Here is an 18,920-nt window from a genome sequence, read left to right as displayed (position 1 = left end):
ACCAGTCTGACTCCAGAGCCTGGACTTGGAACACATATGCTATGCACGCCATTTTGTGCTGTAGGGCGTGTTATCGCGCCACAAGCTTGTGCACAAACATGCAAGCAAGGTTTGCTGTTGATTCATTTTATTCAGAAGAGACACAAGGAACTTGGGTGGGGACAGAAGGGCTCTTCTACTGCACTAGGAAGGAGAGGAGAGGAGTGATTCCTGGGAAGTTGGTTGGAGTAGGGAGAGAAGGAATTAGAGGAGACTCAACATGGAATGGCAAGGTGTCACAGAAGAGGGCCCCTCAGCAACGGGGTGCCTGCCCATGGCACAGCAGATTGCTATAGAACTGGTACTTCACACTGTAGCTCTTCTTGTTTCGAGCAAAACACTCGGCAGCAGCTTTATCGCATTGGCACAGCTGACTCCTGCAGGAGTCCTGGTTTGCTGAAGAAGAAAATAAACACAGGAAGGGGTGGTTAGTGTTCTAGCGTTTCCTGAAGGATAGGAGACTTAGCCATGGGCTCCAGGTGTTTCTAGTCTGAGACAGTGCCTGGTTCCAGGTATTTCTGGCTGATGGAGGCGGGTGAGCAGATTTCCCTCCTTGAGTAGCTGACTCCCATCTGATGACAGCACAAAGCCACCAAGCATGGAACTGTCAGAGGTGCTGCTATCTGTCACCATCTCTTCCCTCATCCCCACCCCTGGAGCTGGAGGTGGAACACAGGCCCTTTCACTTCCTAGGCAAGCACTTCCTTCCCTCTTCCTTCTTGCTAACAGCCCTGCCCAGATGGCAGAATTCCAGCCCAAGAGAGCTGGGTATAAATCCTGATTGGTGCCAACTGTGGTCCTTCCTTTCTCCTTGGAAATGATTGATCTTTGGGTAGCATGTGGCTTTGTTCTGGCCAATGAGCTACAAGGGAATAGAGGTAGGCTGTGGCAAAACCTCCATAGAGCTTAGAATGTGTCAACTGTTGATGGCACAAGTGTGGATTCTGCAATATGGCACAGGTGAGAAATGGTGCTGATGGTGTGGGGGTCTCAGCCCTGGCACTGCCTTCATGCAGGGCTCTTATTGGGGCAGAGTCAGGCATTGCCATTAACCATACCACTGTTTGTTGGGCATCTTGGGGTCCAGGATGTAAAGCCTGCTAAGATACCTGCCCCTAGGGAGAGACCACTGTAGCAAGCAATAATCTCTAATCTTAAAGGACTTGGGCTATGGGTAGAGACCATGCTGTCTTCAGATCCCACCAGGGGAGACTGTCTGGGTAAGACACTTCCAGTGACCACCCATCTCCCTTGTCCCTGCAGCTTCAAGCTTTCACCATAGTTGGCTCTACTTCCTGTCTCTACTTCCCTTTCCCTCCTGCCCAGCCAGCTCTAATCTGACTTTGACCTCACAACACTCCATCAACACCTCCCTCTGAAGTCCTTGTGGCCCTCCTGCCTCTCAGTCCTCATCACAGTGGCCATTGTCAAGCATCTCCTCCTTCACAGACCCTTGACCTTGTCATTCAGTGTTCTGGCATTCTGTCCAACTCTCTGGTTTCCTAGCCTGTAGCCACCAAAAGAGTGAGCACACAAAACTGCCCCCAGGCTAGACCCTTCCTGAGCTGCATGCAGCTCACACATCCAGCTGCATGTTCCCACCCTCAAGGCATTCTGGGGCCCCTCAACCTGCATTTATACTAGTGAGAACTGCCCCTCTGGCATCCCCCAGACCTCCTCCTGTGATGTTTGCCTCACTTGTACCAACCACACAGTAACAGACCACCCAACAGCCCATTAGCCCCATGTCTCCACCATGGTCATCCCCATTGATTGTCCTCAAATGTGTCCTGACCACAGCAGTTAATACAGGGCTGTTGCTCTCTCTTGTTGGCATTTTGGCAGTAGCCTGCTCTCTGGTTCCCCTTCCATCCTGTCCCTGATCCTGCAGCCAGGGTGGTACCTCCTGTCATTCCTTTGCTAAATAACTCCCTATTGCTTTAGGACAAAACCCAGATCCTGATCAGAGAGTCCACACTTTATCTGCCGGTCCTTGTCTCACCACTATGACACCTTGCATTACCACGGGCCAACATGGATGGTCTGCAGTTCCCTTTGGTCCCTTATTCATGCCTGTCCTCTTCTGGGGGTGTCCCCAACTCTCTTCTTCCCTGTCTCTGCACAGCCTATAGGACTCAGTTTAGATGGCACCACTTGCAGGAGCGCGCTGAGCCTTACTCGGGCTGTGTTAATGGCCCGTCTCTTTGCTTACTTCCTACTGGACTCTTCCACCTGTGTCCTCATTTTCCTAGCCTGCAACTCAGCTGGACCTCTCCACCAGGCAGGGACGATGTCCATGTGTCTCTGGCACCCAGCACAGCGCCCTGTACAGTGTCAATCAGCAAATGCATGAGAAACCCCATGGTGTACATGAAGGCTCTTTCTTACCAGCACAGATGATTTTACCCCCTCGGTAGGTAAATTTGTACTTCAGAAATTTCGTGCCGCACCCACGTTTCTCCAGACGCCGGTAGCAACAGTCATGGGTGACACAGCACCTGGTAGGAAGACATCTCATTGCCACTGTCTTTCCACAGCTGCAGGGGACCTAGTGCCCCATCATCTCCCCACCCTTAACCTTGGGAAAAGACTCAATGATTCTATAATGAACTAGGGCAGAGTTGCAACATGGTTGCTGTTTTTAGAGCTGGGTCCTCCTGGGACCATTGAGCCAATGGGACTGGACTTGCAGCGCCCAGTCCCACCGTGGCCAGAGGGAGTGTGGGGTGGCCTCACCGATCTGTTGCATCCTTGGGGGATCCTTTGCCACCCAGGCCACAGTGGCAACCATAGAAGGCGTAACTGACTTCAGCTCTTTTTCCCGTCTTCAACAGGATCATCGCCCAGAAATTGTTAAGACTCCCCTGGGCCTCGATTAAGACTGAAAATAAATCAGAAATGGCCTGGTGATGGGGTGGCATCTTGTGGCCTTCCTCTCTGCCTCTGTCTGCTGTTTTCCCTCTCCCAGATGGCTTCTCTCCCCCTTGCACTGACAGACAGCTACGGCAATGGCATGGAAAACAGGGGGAAGGGCTGCCTCCTTCCCTCAGATGCTCCTGGGCTCAGGGTTTGGGTCAGCTCTTACCAAAGGCCGCGATCACCGCCAGCAGCAGCAGGGACCTCATGCTGATGGTTCTGCTGAGGGGAGAGTGAGGATAGATTGGCCTGTGCTTCTCTCCCAGGTGGTCCCAGGTTCTTCCCTAGCCTCTGCTCTGCCACCCAACCCGACCACCCTGGGGCCCACAGATGTGCTCTCACACCAGGCAAAAGGGGTCCAGGGGGAGCACCTCTGTCACACACAGAGTGAACTCCAACAATGAACTCTCATGTCACCTCCTGACCCTCCAGCTCTGTGGAATGGTTTCCCTCACCTGCAACCCCAGATCCACCTGTGGAGGCTCCACAGGACACAGTAAGGAGACCTCCCTTGCTCCTGAGTGAATGAGATCTGGGGAGGGTGGAGCCAGGTTCAGCACTGAGAACTGTGTGGTTCCTGAGATCAGAGTTTGTGACCCTCATTAGCTATTTCATCTTTGTCCCCACACTGGATTCAGGGCTTGGAAGTTCCATCCATGGAGTCTGATCTCCAATGTTTTTTTCCCAAACTTAATCTGCAGCCCTTCCCAAGCCCATGCTCATTGTACATGTGTGCACACGCTCCCACACGCGCACACACTCCCATAAATATAACTGTGTACACGTGATGTAACTCCCCAGAAGTGCACACAATCTCTCGTTCTACACCTTCACAAACCCACACAGCACACGAGCCCACTCACACTCTTGCACATAAGAAACCGCACAGGCGCGCTTAGCTGAGGTGGGTCACACACACATGCACACACACAAGTCCAACACAGCCACCCAGAGGCAGTAAAGGACCCGGGTTTCTGGGTTTTTACCTCTAGAGGTGGTGGCCTTGATGCCTCCAGTGACTCTGCCTTTTCCTGAACTCCAGCTGCCCTTAAATAGCTGTTCCTTCTGCAAAGTGGGAGGTGGTGAAGCATGGAGGTGGGGGCTGGGGTGGGTGTGGCTATTCATGGACTCAAGGAATGGCACGCTCATGCTCCTTGGTAGTTCCCCTTTTTTCCCCATCAGTTGGCAAGACAGACTTGAGGACTGGAAAGTCCTTCCTGCTGTGCACCAATGCCCATTTAAATTTCAAGTGATTTAAAAGCTTTCTCATGGCTTAGCTCCTGTTTGGTTAAATTTCCATAACTAGTTCTGGGTGTGACCTCCAGTCAGTCACCTCCAGCCCCTTTCAAGGGTGGGCCAGGCCTCTGTGCTGTGGGCAGGCCCCTGTGCTGTGGATAGGAACATTTACTGGGTAGGAGTGCTTCTTTATTCTGCCACATGTAGCATTTGGGAGTAAGAAAGGTGGCATTTGGTGCTATTCATTCATCCATTTCACCAATCACTCATTCACAGGAACTTTGTACTACACTCTACAAACTTCAGGGCCCCTTGCAAACCTCTTGGGAGGCCATGAGCAATGTACCCGAGTCTTGCCTTGAGGACTGCACAGTTCAACCCAGCAGGGAAAGGGTTGAATGGGGCCATTGTCTCCATCTTCTTTTTCATCTTCTTGTTCCCCTCTCTCAACCTGTTTGAGTTTCTGAACCTGGTACAAGCCAGAGGCTGTCCTCAAATTCCACCCAACAGTTGCCTCCACGTCATTCCCATGCTCACCTGTTTGGAACCAGGCCCATTCCTGCTCCCTGGAGCCATTGCCCCCTTTTTCTTCAGCCTTCAGGGACACGGTGACTCCAGCTTTAATCCATAAAGTAAATATGTTTTTTTTCCTGCTCTCCAATTAGTGCTAAGAATTTGGCTTCCATGGCCATAAGGAAACAAGTTCAATGCCCCCGCAGCAGGAACCCAGGGCTCCTGAAATTTCCATCTGTGTGGCTCTCTCTAGCCCTCGCAGGTGTGCAGCCCCAGCTGGCTTCACACAGGAGCATCATGGGAAGGGTCACTTCCCAGCTGAGATGAGGGAAACCAGGGGCAACCCCTGGCCTTTCTGTGCCCCTCATGGAGGATCCTAAGGCAGAGTTGCCTGGGTCACTGAGTCATGGCCTGGAGAGCAGCAGTTCTGAATGTCCTGCCGCCCTCAGAGTCCTAGTGTGAGTAAGGTACAAACTTTTTTCGGATTAAGCTGATGATAGTTGAGACTCATAATTAATGCAACATTAGGAAGTTTATATTAAGAGTCATTCAGGAAGCTTTTCTCCTAAAAATGCAAATTTACTTCGGAGACAGATCAGAGGGACCCACCTCCCATGGGACACTGGGGCAGGAGTTAAGAAATGTTAAAGCAGTGTTAAATACTATTAAAGACCTTTTTTTTTTTTTTTTGGCGGTACTGGAGTTTGAACTCAGGGCCTCAGCTTGCTAGGCAGAACTTTACCACTTGAGCCATTCTGCCAGCCCTTTTTTGTGTTGGGTGTTTTTGAGATAGGATCTCTTAAAACTATTTGCCCAGCCTGGCTTCAAACTGCTATTCTCCTGATTTCTGCCTCCCAAGTAGCTAGGATGACAGGTGTGAGCCACCATCGCCCAACATCGTCCATCTGTGAACTCTTAATTAATGATAAACCTTTATTGTAAGCACCCCTTTTACTGTGACTTTTTCCTTTATGTAAACTAGGATTGACAGCTGCCAGACCCTTCCCCATGCCCTGGCTGCCTTGAATGAAGGACCATCAACCAAGTACCCGGCTAATAGCAGCAGCAGGTGCTTTGAACACTCCACAGACACCTTGAGGAACCCACATGACAACAAAAGCAGCTTGCTGCTGAAATGCACTTCAGACTCTTGAAGGCACTGTCCTAGCACACAGCCTGTGCCAGACTTTTTGCCCTCTGAAGCCTTGGCAAACTCTAGATGACTCTACAGTCATTTCCACTTGGTCAAGAGGGGCAGCACTTCTTCTGGTGCTCCAGCAGAAGGCCTGAGGCTGGTATAAACACAGTACTTTATTTATATAAAGGAGTGCCATCACTGGTGACCTGAGGGACTGTATCATGGCGGGTGCAGATACTCTTGCTACACCCCACTTTGTGGCTATATTAGGAGAATATGGCTCACTTTGTGAGTCAGTCAAGGAGACACCCTCCTCTGCTGTTCCCTGATGTCACAACATTAGGCCCCATAAAGGGTTCCCTGGGTGGTCTTTTCTTACCTCTTTCTGGGCTTTGTCATCAATAGAGTGTGCTAAGCTGGTAACATAAAAAAAGGAGAGAGGTGGCAGCAGAAAAAGAAGCTGCTTACCACATCCCTGGTGTCAGCAGTGTTAGTGGTGGCAGTGGCAAGGGTAGTGGCAACAGCAGAACCAGCACCAGCCAGCACAGACAGCCACCACCTTGGCAGGAGTAGTGACAGTGGCAGCCCCTGTGGCCATAGCAATGACAGTGGCAGCAAATGTAGTTGATGCCCAAGTAATAGCAGCAGTGACAGCAGCCAGGACAAAAACAACAGGGAGCTGTAGTGGCAGAAAAAATGAGGGCTGTCAGAAGTAGAGAGAAGGCAAGAGAGTGTGGAAAAAGAACAAAGGCTGAAGAAAAACAGAGTTCGTGAAGAGCCAATGAAGAGACCTGTGGGTGCTGGTTGCTGGTAGGGTCCCAGGCAGCAGTAACACGAGCCACCACTGTCAAGGGCTGAGGATCCTGACATTCTAGGCCTAAGAGCTATAGCACTAAGGGTCCCAGCAGCCAGGGCCAGGATGACAGCTATAACACTACAGAGTGCTGCCTACTGCTGCTTGCTGTTCTCTGCCTCCATTGCTCAATACTGCCAGATGCCAGGGATTACAAAAACCACCAAGGGCCTGGGATTACTAGCACTAGAAGAGCTTTTCCTTCCCTACACAGGATTTCTATCTGAGTGGGGAAAAGGACCAAGACAGGTGATTAGGAACACTTCAAGCGGTAGACCTATGTTGAATTGTGTCCCCTTCTCCTAGCTATGTTTAAATTCTCGGAATGTGATCTCCTTCGTCCGTCATCTCATCCAAGCACTTGGACATCCTTGAATAAAACAAAATTTCCACTCTGCAGGACCTACACTTTAGTGGAGTCATAGGACGCAGATGGAATCCAGAATGTTCCATGGTAAACAAAGGCACAAAACTTCTCAACAAAATTCTCACAAGCCAAATCCAATAGCAGATCACAAAGATCATACCCTGTGATCAAGTGGGATCCATCCCAGGGATGCAAGGATTGTTTCACATTTTCAAATCGGTAAGTGAATACATCCCATCAACAGAATGAAAAACAAAGCATATGGTCATCTTAACCCAGGCAGAAAAAACATTCATAAAACTCAACATCCTTTCATGATAAAAACTCTCAACAAATTAGGTATGGAAGAAACACATCTTGTAATAATAAGCTATAATAATATATAATATATATATAAACAACCCACAGACCATATCTTACTGAATGGGGAAGAGCTGAAAGCATTTTCTCTTAGTTCTGGAAGAGGTCAAGAACATCCAGCTCTCACAACTTTTATTTAACATTGCCTTGTATGCCTTAGCAAGAGCAAGTACACAGAGAAAAAAAAATAAAGTTCATCCTGATTAGGAAGGAAGCAAATTACCCATGTTTGCAGATTACATTATTTTATAGTTAGGAAAACCTAAATACTCCTCAAAAAGTTGTTAATATTTATAAATGAGTTCAATGAAGTTGCAGGATACAAAATTAATATGTGTGGCATTTGTTCAATGAACTTGTTGAAAAAGAAATGAAGAAAGCAATCCATTTACAATAGCTACAAAGAATGGAAATAAATTTAACCAAGAACATGAAAGTTCTCTACAATGAAAAATTTAAACACAGAGGAAAGAAGCTATAGAAGATACAAATTGGGAAGATATCCATATTCATGGATCAGAAGAAATAATAGTTTTAAATGAGAAATACTCCCCCAAGTGATCTACAGATTCAATGCAATCTCCATCAAAATACCAATGACTTTCTTCAAAGAAACAGAAAAAAACCCTAAAATTCTTATGGAACCACAGAAGACCCAGTATAGCCAAAGCAATCCCCAGAGGGAAAACAAAGCAAACACAATAAAAATACTAGCCAAACAACAATAAAACCCCAAATAGGCAACACCATAGCTGGAAGCAATATATAATACCTGAATTCAAAACACACAACAAACTATAGTAACCAAAACAGTAAGGTGCTACCATAAAAACTGACACATACAACAATGGAACAGAATGGAGAACCCAGAAATCAATATATGTCCCTACAGCCAGTCGATTTTTGATGAAGGTGCTAAGAACATACATTGGAGAAAGGACAGTGTCTTCAATAAATGGTGCTGGCAAAACTGGACATCCATACACAGAAGAATGAAAGTAGACCCCCTCAGCATAACACAAAAATCACAGAAAACTGATTAAAGACCTAAATGTAAGACCTGAAGCTATGACATTTGAAGACATTGGTATAAGCAAAGATTTTTGCCCCAAAGGCACAGACAACAAAAGTAAAACAGACAAATGGGATCTTATCAAACTAACAAACTGGCTAGAGGAGTAGCTCAAGCTATAGAGCGCCTACGTAGCAAGCTTGAGGCCCTGAGTTCAAACCCCAGTACTTCCAAAAGCGATAGTAACAAAACTAAGAAGCTTCTGCACAGCAAAGGAAACAATCAGGATATCAAAATACAAGTATTTCCTTCAGAATGGGAGAAAATATTTGCAAACTCTTCATCCAATCAGGAACCAATGTGCAGAATGTACAAGGAGCCCAGCACACTGAGCGCCAGGGAGCTAAACTTAAGGAAGAAGTGGCTTTCCTTGATGCTGCATTTTCACATTACTGAGATGAGTTCACCGGAAGTCATTATATATTTGGCCATCATCAGTAACCTGCCAAACATTTCTGAGATAATGTATATTGCTCAATTTCCAAAACATATCTGAGATAATGTATATTGCTCAATTTCCAAAACATATCTGAGATAATGTATATTGCTCAATTTCCCCAAACAAAGCTTTTCTCACTGAAAGCTTTTCCATTCCCAGCTCTCTGAAGCAAACACTAGGAAGAAAGTTTAATGATTTTCTCTCAGCTTTTGAATCGCTCGCTGTTAGAAATACAGTCAGTGGTGTTCCATTTTCAAGGCAAGGCATTTATCCTGGCTGCTTGCCTATCACCTTGTGGATGTTGGGGGAGGACAAACTGATAAGGGAACTTACACTGGGGGTGTTAAAGCGCAATAAAAATGAGGAAATTAGTAAAAACTGGGCAAATGCAGAAAGCACATAGCATAGGGAGACTGTCCCCGCAAAGGGAGGTGGATACCACTGAAGTTCACGTCTAAAATTTGACCCATCCCAAGAGAGGCGTATTTTAAAATAATCCAATAATTTCCAATAGGAAATTTAGGCAACTTAAGGGGAAGAATGTACACCCCATAGTACTCAGCCAATGAGGGGAGGGGTGGACACTTGCGCACCAGAGAATAAATGCTCCCATAACCATGCTGGGTTTGTCTGCTCTCCAGTTGTCTGCTCTCCAGGCACCAGATCTTGCAAGACTGCCATTAAAGTCTTGTTTCACTGTACTCCACGTGTCTCTGAGTCCGTTCTTTGAGTTTGGACATGTAAGCGTATTTCTCACTGTTGCTTAGTTACCAAATATTTTTTCTGTCCAATATGTACTCAAATTCAGGAGAGATTTACTCTCTTTTTTTTTTTTGGTGGGGGGGCAGTGTGGGACTGGGGCTTGAACTCAGAGCTTCACACTTGCAAAGCAGGCACTTGCAAAGCAGGTGCTCTATCCCATGACAGAGCCATGCCTTCAGCTTTTTATGCTCTGGTTATTTTGGAGATGGGTTCTTGCCAACTATTTGTCTGGGATAATCTTGAACCTTGATGCTCCCAATCCCAGCCTCCCAAAGTAGCTAGGATTACAGGTGTGACTCACCAGTACCCAGCTGAGATTTATTTGTCTGGGATAATCTTGAACCTTGATGCTCCCAATCCCAGCCTCCCAAAGTAGCTAGGATTACAGGTGTGACTCACCAGTACTCAGCTGAGATTTACTTTCTAAAAATGACTGTGGCATTCAGTTGCTTCTGCCACAGTAACATTGCAGGAGGCCTTGGCTACCACAAGGCCCAGTACTTGACCGTGGACTTTCTTAGTCTTTCCATCTTGAGCTTGTTCTGTTCTACACACGAAGCGAGTCTTCTCTGACTTTGATACGTTAATCCCATCCGCCTGCCTGAGTTTGAGAACGACATGTGCCTTCCTAGGGTTGGTGAGGTACAGCTTCTCTGCCAGAGCTGACCTCTCACTGAACTCTGGTACTGTGATGTTGTGGCAGGTGCATGAGGCCAAGAGGCAAGGCCACAGACCCAGTTACCATTTCCCTCTTCTGGAGCCACCAAGAAAGTGTTGATAGGAATAATGTGACTTCGTGCAGCCATCACGGAGAACAGTACAGAGATTACTCAAAAAATTAAAACAATACCGTATGATCGAGCAATTCCTCCACTGGGTATAAATCCAAAAGAGAGGAGGTCACTATGCTGAAGAGACCTCTCTACTCCCATGTTCATTGCGTCACTGTTCACAATAAGTCAAGAAAGGGAGTCAGCCAGGGTGTCCACCAGTGGACTAAGAGATAAGGCTGTATGTACACAACAAAATATTATTCTGGCTTTCTTTTTTTTTAATAACTGAGATATAAAGGTTTTGGGGTACATGTAGTCAATACATGTACATATATATAATGATCAAATCAGGGAATTAAACACTTTCCTATCCTCTTTTTTTTTTTTTTTTTGGCAGCACTGGGGTTTGAACTCAGGGCCTCATGCTTGCTAGGCAAGTGCCCCTACCACTTAAGCCACTCCGCCAGCCCTTCTTTCTTCTTTATAGTACTCCATTGCATGGATATATTTTCATTTTTCACCCACAGCCCCTGGGATTGGCATTCAGGCATTTTGCAATCACGCATCGGCTTCACTGCAGGGACATTCCTGGGGTTGCATGTGTGTCTTCTGGGTGGGTTCCTGAGTGGGATTAGTGGGTCAAAAGGTAAGAGCACACGTGGCTTTGTTCGGCATTGCCACATTCCTGGGTAGAATGCTAGAGCGAGTTTATGATCCCGCAGTCTGAGCGATTGCCAGCTCCTCCACGCCGCGCCAACAGAAGGCTTTCCTTACACTTAATTTGCACTGCTCTCACAATTTTTTATAATCACTGTTTCTTCAACACGTATTCCACAATCCAGGCACTGTGTGGAGAAGGTAATGGTGGGAAAACAGAAGCAAATTTCTTCTCTTGGTAGCAGTTTTTGTTTTGTTTTCTTTTGAGCCCAGGGCCGTGCATATGCTGGGCAGCTGCCCTACCTCCTGAGCACTTTGGGGTTTTTTTCTGTTTTGTTTTTGGTTTTTTGTGGTTCTGGGGTTTGGACTCAGGGCCTTGTGCTTGCTAGGCCAGCACTCTACCACTTGAGCCAGACCTCCAGCCCTGTATTTTATTTTATTTTATTATTATTTTTTGATGGTACTGGGGTTTGAACTCAAGGTCTCACCCTTGCTAGACTTGCTAGGCAGGTGCTGCACCATTTGAGCCACACCCCCATCCCTGTATTTTTTTTTTTCCAGTATCAGGATTTGAACTTGGGACATACATCTTGAGCCATTCCACCAGACCTTTTTTGTGATGATTTTTTTTTTTTTGAGATAGGGTTTCATGAACTATTTATTTGTCCAGGTTGGCCTTTAACCACGATCTTCCTGCACTCTGCCTCTCGAGTGGCTAAGACTATAGGTGTGAGCCACTGACACCTGGCTTCTATTTTATTATTGAGATAGGATCTCCTTAACTTTGCCCAGGCTGGCCTTGAAATCACAATCTTCCTGCCTCTGCCTCCTGAGTAGCTGGGATTACAGATATATACCACCATGCCCAGCTCTTAAGACATTTCAATCTAGGAGCAGAGGCAGATACCCACCCAATGATCACCAGCATAGAATTACAGAATAGTGTGCTGGGATGTTCTGCAATGCCTTAGGTAAATCTGGAAGCTGTGTTTCTCAGAATTTCCTTTTCTGAATGGTTGTGGGTTAGAGTGGGTCAACAGGTGAATTTGTACAAGATTGCAGAGGTAGAAGTAATCCAGTGACCATTATTCTCTTCAAGTCTCTGTGGTCAGAATTCTGGATGGACAGATGCTCAGGTGTCTAGAAGGTTCACTTTTTCTCATTTTCCTCTGCTTTGTGTCCAGCTTTTCTTCCTGACCACTGGTCGTGATGTTAATGGCAGCCTCTGTCCATACCTGGTGTCTGGCTGCAGAGCCACACAGCTTCCCATAGCTTCTCCAGAAGCCCCTGCCATCTCATTTTGTCACCAGTGTCTCAGAAGTCCCTGCCTGTTCTGACCTGCCCACCAACCCAGAGCTCTGGGAGGCTGACCAGCAAAGCTACTTCTCTGACTCCCTCTTCCAGGTGTTTGCTTCCCTAGCTCCTCCCAGAACCCTTGAGGTCTGTTTCTCATAGCAAGTCACCCACCCTTTCCTGCTCACTCAGCTCTGCCTCTCAGAGGGAACCCTCACTATGCACTTAGGAAGAGCTGCAGAAATGTCACTTTACAGGGAGTCCCCAGCTAGTGTGGGGAAGGAGAGGACATTTTGCCTGAGGTCTGGAGTGTGCTTAGGAGTTCATTCTGTGGGCTGGCCCATGCCTCTATCTGAACTGCAAAGTCTACAAGTCTAATCTCAGTCTCTCTCTCTCCCCCTCCCTCTCTCTCTTTCTCTTTCCTACTTCCTTCCCCTCCTCTCTCCCTCCTTCCCCTCCTCTTCTTCCTCTTTTTTCTTCTTCTCCTCTCCTCTCCTCTTCTCCCCTTCCCACACCTCTCCCTTCTCTCCCCTTACCTGTCCTGTCCTTCTCCTCCCCCTCCCCCTCCTGCTCCTCTTCTCTCTCCATCCCCTCCCACTCCTCCTCTTCTTTTTTTTCATCTTCTCCCCTTTTCTTTCCTCCCCTCTTCTCTCCTCTCCCCACTCCTCAACTTCCCTCCCTTCTCTCTCTCTCTCTCTCTCCCTCTGTCTGTCTTTCTCTCTCTCATAACTTGTACCTTTTTAGAGCAGGAATGTTCAAATTAAATTGAACTCAGAGTTCAGTAACTCCTACCCCCAAACATACTCCCTCCTTCCCCATCAACATCCCGCACCCCTGTGGCACATCTGTGACGTCAAAGCACCCATCCTGACAAGTCACTATCAGAGGAAGGCTATAGCTTACATTAGGACTCAGTCTTGGTGTTGTCATTTCTATGCAATTTGGCAAAAATGTGTGATGACATGGACCCCCTCTTCCAGTATCACGCACAGTAATTTCACCATGCTAGCCATCCTCTGTGCTCTGCCTCTCCAGCCTGCCTCCCCCTGAACTCCCACTGTGCCAGGCATCTTTCTGTCGCTGTGACAAAATACCCCAGATAACTAAAGTAAAAGGAGGAAAGAGTTATTTTGGCTCACTGTTTTAGAGGTTCCATCCAGGATCTCTTGGCCCCCGGCTTTGGGCCTGTGGTGAGATAGCAATCAGGGCAGAAGCACGTGGTGGAGGAAACCTGTTCACCTCCAGAGACAGAAGGAGGGGTCAGGGTCCCTATGTCCCCTTCAAAATCACGCCCCCAGTGACTCCCTTGCCCACTCGGCCCACCTCCTAAAGTTTCCACCACCTCCCGACAGTGCCACAGGCCACGGGCCGGGGACATTTAAGATCTGAATCATAATTCCTGGCAGTCGGCAATCTTTCACTGCCTCCATAGTTTTGCTGGTTCCAGAATTTCTGTATGGATTCTTGAACTCAGGGGTTTGTGCTTGCAAATCAGATGCTCTATCACTTGAGCCACTCCTCCAGTTCATCTTGTTCTGGTTATTTTAGAGATGGGGTCTTGAGAACTAATTGCCTGGTCTGGCCTTGAACTGCGATCCTCCCAATCTCAGCCTCCCAAGTAGCAAGGATTATAGGCATTTGCCACAGGCACCCAGCTTATTTCCTCTTTTGAAAATGTCTATTCAGATCATTGTCCATTTTAAAAATTGGATTACTTACTTTTTTATTGTTAAATCTTTTGGGTTCTTTATATATTCTGGTTATCAACCCTTTGTCAGATGAATGGCTGTGAGTATTAGCTCCCATTGTATAGGCTGTCTCTTCACGCTGTAGATTGTTTCCTTGGCTGTGCAGAAGCTTTTCAATGACCTATTCCCAACAGTCAGTTTTTCTTTTGTTTCCTGTGCTTTTGGGGTCTTATCCACAAAATCATCACCTGTACCAATATCTTGAAGCGTTCCCTGTGTTTTCCACTAGTTGCTAGTCCTTCCGCTAAGATCTTTGATCCACTGAGTTGATTTTGGTACATGGTGAGAGACAGGGGATCATTTTAGTGTTCTGCGTGTGGACATCCAGTTTTCCTCCCACAATTGCTGTCATTTTTCCAACACATGCTTTTGTCACCTTTGTCTAGAATCCTTGGCTATATATGTGGGGTTTATTTCTTGGACCTTGCTGTTTCAGTGGTCTATATGTCTGTTTTCATGCCAGTACTGTGAGGGGAGCAAACGTGAGGAGTGCAAATGGCAGAAAAATGGCAGAAATGGCTCTGGCAATAGGTGGCAGAAATGACCCTGGGAATGTGAAGGGAACAAATGGCAAAAGTCACTTTGTCTTAGGTAAAGGAGACGGACAGGCATCCTTAAAAACGAACATCCAAGAAGACGTGAGGAGCGGGCTTCTCACCCACATAATGAAGTACAGCAGTCTTTCTCCTAGATAAGGGAGATAGAGAAGCATCTTTCAAGACAAACGTCTAAAGAGATGAAAAAGCAGACCCCTTAAGGAAAGTAACACAGCATACTTTCCCAAGATAGCAAAAGGGGGGAGGTCTCACCAAGATAACAAGCAGTAGCATAAAATGCACGGAAGGCATACGCTAGCCCTCAAGGACAGGATGCATTAACAAGGCCATCCTGGAATGTCCAGTCTGATAAGGATGAGGGGTGGGCAACCAGCAACCAGATGGTTGGGCTCAGCAAGAAGTTAATTAGACATCCAATTACAGAGGTAACTTCAAAGTAGAGTAGGGGAAGCCTAAGTCAGGCGAGCCCTATATTACCCCTCAGACTTCAGCTATTCTTTGGCTTAGCCCTTTCAGTAAGTCCTGCCCACCAAGGTGTTTTGCTATCATTTAAATGAAATTTGTGCTTGCTTTAACTCTTAATTCCTGGTCCTGTGTCTTTATCATCAACTATGCCAGAACACAGACTCAGGAACATCACTGCAGTATCAGCACTAGTCTGTTTTGGTCACTCTGGTCTGTAGCATGTCTTGAAATCAAGTGTTGTGATGCCTCCAGTTTTGTCCTTTCTACTTAGGATTGCTTTGGCTATTTGAGGACTTCTGTGCTTCCATATGACTTTTAGAATTGTTTGTTCTAGATCTGAAAAGAACGTGATTACTACTTTGGTGAGGATTGTGTTGAATCTATAAATTGCTTTAGGTAGTATGGATAGTCAAGCAACCTTAATTCTTCTAATTCATGAACATGGGAGCTCTTCCCACTTTTTATGTTATCTTCGTTTTCGTTCATAAGTGTTTTAAAATTTTCACTATAGAAGTCTTTCCCTTCCTGGGTTAAATTTATTTCTAGATATTTTATTAGTTTTTGTAGCTTTTATGAACAGGATTGTTTTCATGATTTCTCTCTCAGCAAGTTAGTAATTGCTGAATAAAATCCTTCTGATCTTTATATACTAATTTTGTATTCTGCATTTTTCCTGAATTTACTTATCAGTTCTAATGGTCTCTTGATGGAATCTTTAGGTTTTTTTCTACAGTGAATCACATTTATTGGCAAACAAGGATAATTTCTCTTCCTCATCCGAATTCCTGTTCCTTATATTTATTTCTCTTGCCTGGTTGAAACTTCTAGTACGACACTGAATAAAAGCAATGAGAGTGGACACCCTTGTCTTGTTCCTGATGCTAAGTGGAAGGCTTTTAGTTTTCCCCATTCAGCATGATGTTGGATGTGATTTTAACATGTACAACCTTTCTTGTGTTGAGATGTGAAATTAGGAAGTCAACGCAGGGTACAAATGAGAATTTCAGCCAAGAGATAGAGATTTAAAACAAACAAACAAATGGAAATCTTGGTAATGAGCTCAATAAGTCAAATGACAAATTCACTTGAAAGTCTCAACCAAAAACTAGATCAAACCGAAGAAAGAATGTCAAAGCTTAAACATGGACCTTTCAAAATACCACATTCAGACAGAAAAAAAAAAAAAACCCAAATAAGTAAGAATGAAGAGACCATTCAAGATCTTTGGGACACCATTAAACAATGAAACAGTCACATCACTGGCCTATGTAAAGGGAGGAAATAAAGGTTTAGGGCATAGAAAACTTACTCAATGAAATAATAGCAGAAAACTTCCCAAATCTTGAGAAAGACATGGACATCCTTGTACAGGAAGATTATAGAACCCTCAGTAGACATGGCCAGAAGACATCTTAACCATAACATATTCTCACTGCCAAACTGTGGCTTGTCCCTCAAGGGTTCATGTGTTGGAAAGTTGGTCTCCAAGGTGGCAATGTTGAGAGGTGGTGGTACCTTTACGAGATGGGGCCCAGGCAGAGAGTTCAAGAGACCCTATCTAAAATACCCAACACACAAAAAAATAGGGCTGGTGGTGTGGCTCAAGTGGTAGAGTGCCAGCTTAGCAAGCATGGGGTCCTGAGTTCAAACAAAGAAAAAGAGAGAGAGAAGAAAAAGCGGCCGGGTGCTGGTGACTCATGCCTGTAATCCTAGCTACTCAGGAGGCAGAGATCAGGAGGATCGAGGTTTGAAGCCAGCCTGAGCAAGTAGTTCATGAGACCCTATCTCAAAATAACCCTTCACAAAAAAGGGCTGGTGGAGTAGCTCAAGGTGTAGGCCCTGAGTTCAAACCCAGTATCACAGGTTAAAAGAAGAAAGGACTTTCCTAAGTACATAGGAAAATTTTTTTAAATTATAGTAATTTAACAGAATGACATATTAGCAAGTATCAAAAAACAAACAAAGTCCAGAGATAGAGTGAAGCTTAGGTGGAAATTTGTATGATAGAGGATGCACTGAAATGAGAGCGGGAGTAGCTCAGTGGTAGAGCACTGGCCTACTGTGCACAAGGCTCTGAGTTGGATCCCTAGCACCACAAAAAAAAAAAAAAAAAAAGGAAAGAAAGAAAAAGAAAAAAATGAGAGGAGAAGCTTGTGGGATACTCCACAAAAAATATTAGAACAATTGATCTTCCATATGGAGGAAAAAAATTAAATTTCTGCCTCATACCACACACAAAAATAAACTCAAATGGATTAAAGTCGTAAGTGTAAAAGCTTAAAACTTTAGAACTAATAGAAGAAAATTCAGAAAAATATCTTCATGATTTCAGAGTTCCATAGGACTTTTCAAACAGAACACCAAAAACAGACTGATAGCTTCTATGACATGAAAGCTAAAGCTTTTATATTATAAAAGATGCCCTAAATGAAGTTCAAAGACAGCTGGCATACTGAGACAATACATTTGCAACTTATTTAGCAAAAGATCTTTGTCTTGACTCCCCATTTCCTGCCTGCTGGAGTGGCCTACTGGGGAGCCTGAGGAGCCCTCCCCACCCAGGCCCTGCCTCTTCCTCCAACTTGGCAGGGTGGGGAGGAGGCAGCAAATAGGCCCAGCGCTAGCACAGACAGGAAGAGACAGAGCCAGCTAGGCTGGCCCTCAGCCGTATGGGCTAACAGACATGCAGAAATTTGGATGTTAAAAAAAGACATCCCAGCAGAAGACGGGAAGTCGAGGTACCAGCTCAGCCTTCATATCCTATGTGGTCAGTGGAGATACCAAGTCCAGACCCAAAACAAGGTCATTAAAATCAAACCCACTGAGGCTGGGGAATGATCTTCCCTGTTTCAAAATCCAATTAAGGGAGGACCTAGATGATAAGGGACAAATTCCAGGTGGTAAGGACAAACACACCAGGTGGTGTGAAATAACCACCGAAGAAACGTATAGTTACCTTTAGTTTATTAGCGCAGTAAAGTCACACCTTAAGTCACACCTTAAGTCACAGACTTCAGGTGCTGATGTGACACGTGTCGTATGAACAGGCAAGATAAAGAACAGTGCGGGTGTAATTAACACTCCACTTCCACATGCAATGACATCAAGAAACCAGGTCCCCACCTACCCCGCAGATGCCATAAAAACTGGACACCTTTGTCCTTTGCTTTGTGTCAGCTTGGGGTTTTCTTTCCCACAAGCTAGCTCCCTTACACCTGAGAATAAGTTGATCCCGTGTCAACGTGTTTCTGTCTGACTCCTCTGTTAGACACACAAGAACAGGGTTGGGGACCAGGTTACTCATTAAGGAGGAAGTCAGGGCTGGTGGAGTGGCTGAAGTGGTAGAGCACTTCCCTAGCAAGTGTGAGGCCCTGAGTTCGAACCCCAGTACTGCAAAATAAAAAAGCTGGGCACTGGTGGCTCACACCTGTGATCCTAGCTACTCAGAAGGCAGAGATCAGGAAGATCAAGGTTTGAAGCCAGCCCAGGCATGTTTTCGAGATCCTACCTCAAAAATACCCAACATAAAAAGGGCTGGTGGAGTGGCTCAAGGTGTAAGCCCTGAGTTCAAACCCCAGTACCACAAAAAAAGGAGGAAGTCTACATGGCCACAGAGCCACAGTGACTAAATGCAATGCTTGTTTGATTCTTGTTTGGATTCTGGCTTGGGACAAAGCAAACAAATTAGATATAAAGGCCATTATTAGAAAATAGCAAAATGTCAGACATTGA

General features: G+C 45.8%; 1 protein-coding gene across 5 annotated transcripts in view; it reads right to left on the bottom strand.

The window, feature by feature from the left end:
• Nucleotides 1-110: 110 nt before the first annotated feature.
• Nucleotides 111-18,920, bottom strand: part of Pla2g2a (phospholipase A2 group IIA) — a 28,856-nt gene continuing 10,046 nt past the window's right edge. The window contains exons 1-5 of one of the 5 annotated variants that reach the window (XM_074077974.1): nt 3,942-4,014; nt 3,125-3,174; nt 2,776-2,920; nt 2,428-2,537; nt 111-435 (exon numbers count right to left, since the gene is read on the bottom strand). In XM_074077974.1, the coding sequence (XP_073934075.1) occupies nt 293-435; nt 2,428-2,537; nt 2,776-2,920; nt 3,125-3,164 (438 nt within the window). In that variant the 5' untranslated portion in view covers nt 3,165-3,174; nt 3,942-4,014 and the 3' untranslated portion in view covers nt 111-292. Of the gene's footprint in view, nt 436-2,427; nt 2,538-2,775; nt 2,921-3,124; nt 3,178-3,410; nt 3,432-3,941; nt 4,015-18,920 lie in introns of those variants that run through there. The other 4 variants (XM_074077973.1, XM_074077976.1, XM_074077975.1 and 1 more) reach the window with 4 other exon arrangements.

Source organism: Castor canadensis, chromosome 7 (genome assembly GCF_047511655.1).
Source record: "Castor canadensis chromosome 7, mCasCan1.hap1v2, whole genome shotgun sequence".
Classification (NCBI taxonomy): domain Eukaryota; kingdom Metazoa; phylum Chordata; class Mammalia; order Rodentia; family Castoridae; genus Castor; species Castor canadensis.
This window is presented reverse-complemented; position numbering and strand designations above follow the sequence as displayed.